The sequence below is a fragment of the Urtica dioica genome, chromosome 1, assembly GCF_054948205.1.
Source record: "Urtica dioica subsp. dioica isolate 48M chromosome 1, U.dioica_male_clone48M_v1_H2, whole genome shotgun sequence".
Classification (NCBI taxonomy): domain Eukaryota; kingdom Viridiplantae; phylum Streptophyta; class Magnoliopsida; order Rosales; family Urticaceae; genus Urtica; species Urtica dioica.
This window is the reverse complement of record NC_142756.1, coordinates 39,310,095-39,317,265: the sequence shown is the minus strand read 5'-3', so window position 1 is coordinate 39,317,265 and position 7,171 is coordinate 39,310,095. Positions and strand designations below refer to the sequence as shown.

Sequence of the window (7,171 nt, the reverse complement as noted above, 5' to 3'; positions counted from 1 at the left end):
GGCTCCTTGCAATGTTTTTGTTTCTTCTTTCCTTGAATCACATCATGGATGTCATACTTTAGGAATAATCAAATTTACTTATATGACTAAATTTAACTAAAATACCAAAACTTACATATAAATTACCTAAAAAACACATTAAAACAAAGTTCAATTAAAATATTAAAAAAGTTAAACATTGTCATAGGGTCAAAATCGACTCCCGAAAAAAGACAAAATACGACGAATCCTAGCATAAGTCTATCCACTATCTGAATATCATCGGCATAGGCTCCGGGAAACACCTTAGTCAATGATTAGGGGCTCAAACTGATGCCTTCGAAAAAATCATCACTAAGGGGCGGAACCCTTATAGGCTCAGAATCCTAGGAATCAAACATGTCATCGAGCATGTGGTCGATATCCATGACATCACCGTCGATGTCACTACCGGCAAAGGAGGGAGAAGAAGAAGAAGACAGAAGAAGAAGATGAAAAAAAGTGGGAAGGTTTACGCACATGTCAAAGGTTGTACGGCCTTACATAAAAAAAAAGAAGAAGAAAGAAAAAAGAAAGAAACCCACCTGAATAAGCTGAAAACTCCTGAACAATTAGATTCCCGCCAACCAAAGACTCCTGAGAAGCTGGGGGTTAATGTTACAGGGTCAAAATCGACTCCCAGAAAAAGGTAAAATACGACGAATCTTAGCCCAAGTACAACGAACCTAAGACGCAGACCGGACGAACCTCGTGAGCCACATGCAAAGCCCATAATGCAAGAGGCAGGCTTCGCAGTCTTCCAGCGAGGTCCGGACGATCAGATCACATCATCTAGGAATCGAGCGGACCTAGCGATCCTCAAGCAAGGCCCAGCCACGAGGGCAAGCCGTCGAGCTTTAATTGGGGCCCGGAAGCCTCGACAAGGGGACTTGCGGAGCTCAGCTCTCAAGGAGCACGCTTCACGGACGACAGAGGCGAAACCCAGGGATTCGCGCACCCTCCAACGAGACCTAGTCTGCCTCTGCAAGCCTCACATTCCAAACCGGTGAACCTATATGGGGGAGTCCACCCGAAGCCCCTAGGCCACGCCTAGGAGCCCAACTCTCCGCCAACTTCACGCCACGGCCCGTAGGCCTCGCGGGCCTCGTCTACAGTCGCATAGGCCCCGCCTAGACTAGCAAGGTCCTGCGCGACACCCACCATGGGCTCTCCACGGGCTTTCTCCTCATGGCCTAGTCCGTGCACTCCAACTCCTACAAATAGGAGTCATCGCCTCACAATCTGTAAGCTATTCATAACCTGACACACCCATGCTCTCTGGAATACTCACTCTAAAATACTAAATCCACTCTAGTATGATTCCGAGCTTAGAGAATGTTCGCTCCATACACGCTTACATTACACCAATACTAATGTTGGGTGATGGAGTGCCCGTCGAAGGAAAACCTTCCGGGTCCCGCTAGTTCACGTTTGTTTTCTCTCTCATGTGATGAACAGAATAGACCCTCGACCATTCCTTGGAGGTCTGTGATCTCAGGCGTTTGGTGACACCTAGCCTACGTGCAGCCTTAAGGTCCGGTCCTAGGCTGAACAGCCGACGGCTCTTTAGTGTTGACTCGATTCTGAGTATTAACAAACATAAATTACAAAGTTAAAACTAAACGCACCAAATAAACATGGTGAGAAAATGAGTTGAAGATGTTAGATCATTTAAAGAGTAGGCCGTATTTCTATATGGATCTATATACATGATGCGACAACACAATGATATAGGTAAGAAAAAAAAATTCAATGGTCTAAACCGATTTATACCCTTATGTTAATGTAAAGAGACATGATGAAACATGTTGTGACAACATAATGCAATGGTTAGATCTTGGTCAACGGAATTCAATCGTCTAGAACGATTTGTCATTTTTTGAGAAGTAAGGAGACATGATGAGACATGATGCGACAATACAATGTAACGATTAGATCTTTGTCAAAGAAATTCAATGATCTGGATCAATTTGTTTCACACTATAATGATGGGTATCATCTTTAAAAAATATCATCATCTTCTTATTCACACCATTCTCCTCATAAAAGATGAATTTTCAATATGCTAATTCATTTAATAGATCATCTTCTTCTTTTTCTTCTTCCTCTTTTTCTTATAATTATTTTTATGATGATCTAGAAAAGCAAGTTGAGCTAGGGGTGATGATGATGCTCGTTTAATTTTTTTTTAAACTTGACACATATCAAATCAGATATAATAAAGCTCAAATGAACTTCAAAATGCACTATTTGAGCATTTGTCGAACGAACATACTAATTCATATATTTAGTATAATGTAATTTATCTTTCAAATGCATGTTCTTTTAGAATTATTTAAATTTGATATGTTTATTAAATTAATGTTGTATTTATTTCAAAATATTATTACTTTTAAATTTAGTAAATTTTAATTTTTGTTAAATATTGTCCGATAAGAATTAATAATTTTTTAACGATTTAATTAATTAAATATAAGAATTATAGTGATTTATCAAAATATTTATTAATAAGATTAATATTTAGGATTAATAATATAATAATAAGGAATATAATGTTTTAGTGCGAAATTTGTTGTTGTGGTTGGAGTAAAAAAAATTTAGGTACTAAAATTCCATCAAAATAATATAATTTCAACTTCAAAGTTAGTGTGTGATTGGATATGTTCTAGTAAAAAAATAAATTTCGGTACTAAAATTTCATCAAAATAATATAATTTCAACTTCTAATTTAGTTTTGTTTGATTGGAGATGCTCTAGTAAAAAATAATTTTTTATTTAGAAAAATAAGGAATATAATTTTTTTAGTGCGAAATTTGCTATTGTGGTTGGAGTAAAAAAAATATAGGTACTCAAATTCCATCAAAATAGTATAATTTCAACTTCTAATTTAGTTTTGATTGGAGATGCTCTAGTAAAAAAAATTAAAATCGTTGAGCATTATGTTCTTAAGATTTTTTATTTTATTTTTGTAATTTAATATCATCAAAATATGCCAATTTGACCCTCAAAATAAAAATTAGACAAAAAAAATGCATTAATTGGACAGTTTGTAGGGTGTTTATTGTACAATACATATCTGACTGTGTCTACAACAATGACGCAGAAACTTCTACAAACCATTTTCCCCAAGAGTGTAAATATCGACTATTAATCAAGGATTGAAATCCCGGACGAGAACCGGCCGGGATCGCCCTCTTTTGAACTCCCCGGTACCGGAACCACCAAAACCGGAAGTTTCCGGTGATTCCGGGGGAACCGGACCGGGAACCGGGGAGGAACCCGGTTCTCACTTCCTGGTCCGGTTCAATAAAAAAAAAACAAAAACCGGGTATAAATACCCGGGTTCCTAAAAAAAAAGTCATTCACGCCGGGTTTGGATCTGAAATTTTCCGCCGCGAGCCAAGCCATTTCTTCCTAGATCCCGCCCGGATCCCGCCAACCCACTAGCTTCCCGACGCGACGACGGCCATTTCTTCCCGTATCCCGCCGGATCCCTCCTTTCCCGGTTAGCTTCCCGACGTGTTTATGTTTTTTTTATGATTTTGAGTTTAATTTTTTAAAATTCTTGATAATTCTTGAAGATTAAGTATAAATTGATAGTTGTGAGCATGAATGTAGTGTTTATTTAGAGTTTGTGTTGATGTTTGTAATTTTTTTATATTTAATCCGAATTATGTTGTATTTTTTTTATTAGTTAGTGATGATTAAGGTTATGTTGAACTTGTTTATTGATTTATGGTATATTGTTATGAATTTTTTTTAATTTTAGAGTTTGTGTTCATGTTTATATTTTTTTTGTAATTAATCCGAATTATTTTGTAATTTTTTGATTAGTTAGTAATGATTAAGGTTATGTTGAACTTGTTTATTGATTTATGGTATATTGTTCTGAATTGTTTTTAATTTTAGAGTTTGTGTTCATGTTTATAATTTTTTTGTAATTAATCCGAATTATTTTGTAATTTTTTGATTAGTTAGTGATGATTAAGGTTATGTTGAACTTGTTTATTGATTTATGGTATATTGTTATGAATTGTTTTTAATTTTAGAGTTTGTGTTCATGTTTATAATTTTTTTGTAATTAATCCGAATTATGTTGTAAAGGTGATTTGTTAATTTGTAGGTTACAAGTTGTAAGAGTGTCGGCCCCCGACCCAGCTAGGAGGTACTGTACACCCATTTCCGGGAAAAATAGCGGCCACCAGTGTATATTTTGCGAGCACATTATGGGAGGTGGCGGCATCACGAGAGTGAAAAACCACCTAGCCCATGTAGACGCAACCAAGAGTGTCAGATTTTGTGAAAAAGTCCCTCCTGAAGTGAAAGCAGAGATGCAAGCTTTACTTCAAGGCAATGTCGTAAAAAAGAAGAAGAAACAGTCGTTGGATTCTACGCTTCGCAAGACATTGAATAAAAATGTTGGCGTGGAAGAATCAGACGAAGAAAACTACGAAGCGCAATTACGAGCAGTGATGAAGAGGCCAAGACAAGAGGCGGCTCAGACAGAATGGGAGGCTCGGATGATGTCGAGGTCCGGCAGTGGTTCTACGGCAAAATTTCCACCAGCTGCTCCGTCATTATATAAGTCAGCGAGTGCTAAGCAAAAAAAATTGATGAGATGGTGGAGCCGAAGAAGAGAACGTGGCTCGGAAGATCCATAACAAAATTCTTTGTTCACCAACATGTGCCGGCGAGTAAGGCGGACTCGCATGAGTTCAAAAACATGATAGCGAACGCTCAAGATCTAGGTAATCCTCAATTCGTGATAACTAATTGTATTTCCATATTGTCGCATCACATGTGTTCTTGAAACGTTAACATGATGTATATTGACATATTGCAGGTCCTAATGTTCCTATACCATCTCCGTATGAAATTCATAACAAGTACCTCGATATGGAGGTTGCAGACGCGAAGAACTACATTGAAGAACAAAAGAAGCGGTGGGTCAAATACAGATGCACCATACTCACTGATGGTTGTACGGGGCCGACCAGACTGATCATCATAAACATTATGGTTATTGTGCTGGTGCAACGGTGTTCTTAAAATCCGTTGATGCATCAAAGCATACGAAAACAGGGGAGTACACCTACGGAATATTGAAGTCAGTGGTCAAAGAAATCGGAAAACACAATGTTGTCCAGGTTGTGACCGACAACTGTTCGAACTACAAGAGTGCCAGTTTGAAATTACAACGCAAGTACAATGTGTACTGGACACCTTGCGCCGCACATTGTCTAGATATGATGTTTGTAGATATTGGGAAGAGAGATAGTGTTAAGCAGACTATCAAAGCAGCGAGGGATGCGCCAAAGTTCATCTACAACAACAACACTGTTCTGTCCAAGTTACGGGACACATCCCCAGGTGAAATCATCCGTCCCGACGCAACAAGATTTTTCACGAACTATCTAGCTCTCAGAAGTCTCCGAGAGAATTGCGCTGCGTTGAGGACGATGTTCAGTAGTCAATGGTGGGATGATTCCAAATTGAGTGCAACACCTACAGGTAGATCCATATCCGAGACTTGTTTAAACCCTAGGTTTTGGCATTCGGTGGACGAAGTGTGTGCCATATTCGAGCCGATGTACACCACTCTTCGAGTAGTGGACACTGAGGTGCATCCCATGATGGGATTACTATACTACGTCTTCCACGTGATGAAAAAAAAGTTGGAAGCGATGAGTGGGAAGAAATGGGTCGTCGACATCGTGAACCACATATGGAGTACTCAAATGGAACATCCACTACACATTGCAGCTTTCTTCTTAAATCCAAAATTGTTGTTTAACCCGGACATAACCATGAACAATACTCACATGGCCGCTGTCACAAAGGTGTTCGACTTCTTGCATCCGGATCTTGATGGGTCAACTCTTCAGAGAGAGGTATAAATTGTTACAAGGTATATCACATTATGAATATATGAGTCTTATTTGTTTTGTAATTACAGTTAATCGCATTTCGAGACGCTCGAGGGGACTTCTCACAAAGAAGTGTTGTTTCGACACGAGGCACCCTTTGTGCAAGTAAGCTTGTGAGATGAATTGTATGCATTAACTATGTCATGAAATGGTATGAAATGACATGATATGATTGATGTCACATGATTGCAGGTGAGTGGTGGGAGCTTTACGGAAATTGGACCCCGATTTTACAGACGTTGGCCATTCGAATTTTATCACAAACTTCATCCGCCTCTGCTTGTGAGAGGAATTGGAGTACATTTGCCCTCGTCCACACAAAACAAAGGAACCGTCTGGCGTACAGCAGACTCGAGAAGCTTGTTTTCTGCTCATATAACATGAAGTTGCAGCTCCGAGAAGCAACTCGGATTCACGACAATAACCTCACCCCGATGGATCCTTTGGATATCATCGAACGAACTTTCGAACGCTCGGGGAATGACAATGAGGGAGACGACGAAATGCTCCGCTGGATTGACGAAGTTCACATGGACGACATCAACCAGAACCCGGATCCGACATTAGCTGAAGCGGCTCGAGAGCATGGAGTTGATCCGGAGCGAGTGCTGAACGAGGACGTCCAACCTTAACGCGGATCCGGAAACAGTTTGGATTCAGATTGCGGAGGTTCAAGTCGTAGATCAAGCGGAGGAGGTGGAGATGAAGGTGGATCAGGGGGAGGTGGTGGAGGTTCATATCGGGCTGGAGGTTCCTTTAGTGCTGGACGCACTTCATTTGGTGATGTCGGCGGTGCTCAAGTTGGATACGCACCATCGGAAGAAGATTATGATCGTCTTCATCACCCTGCCTTTTTTTATTCAGGATACGGGCGCGGAGGTCAAGGCGGAGGTATGAATAATGCCATGTCATTTACGTCTAGCAATGACGTTGATGACTTGTCCTACAACTTCGGATCGGTATCAATTGGTCCTCAAGGCACAGAGTCCTCTTATGATAACGAATCTTCTAGTTACAACCAGGACTACTGTTGTCGGCTCGTCAACGATCGACAAGGGCAAAACCACAACGCCACCTCCCGGCCGGCCAAGGCCCGTCCGGTCGACTCCCGGCCGGCAGACTCCCAGCCGGCCAAGGTTTGCCTCGGCCATTGGCCGGCCCAAGGCTTGGCTCGGCCAATGGCCGGCTCAAGGCTTGTGTTATCGGCCCGACCCCGATTGTGGCCG

At 40.5% G+C, this 7,171-nt stretch overlaps 1 protein-coding gene across 1 annotated transcript; it reads left to right on the top strand.

The window, feature by feature from the left end:
* The first annotated feature begins 4,244 nt into the window (after positions 1-4,244).
* LOC149407937 (uncharacterized) lies at positions 4,245-6,842 on the top strand. Its single transcript, XM_089622691.1, has 6 exons — positions 4,245-4,611; positions 4,862-4,999; positions 5,101-5,909; positions 5,975-6,050; positions 6,138-6,550; positions 6,606-6,842. The coding sequence occupies exons 1-6, from the start codon at positions 4,245-4,247 to the stop codon at positions 6,840-6,842; spliced, it is 2,040 nt and encodes a 679-aa protein (XP_089478817.1).
* The last annotated feature ends 329 nt before the right edge of the window (positions 6,843-7,171 follow it).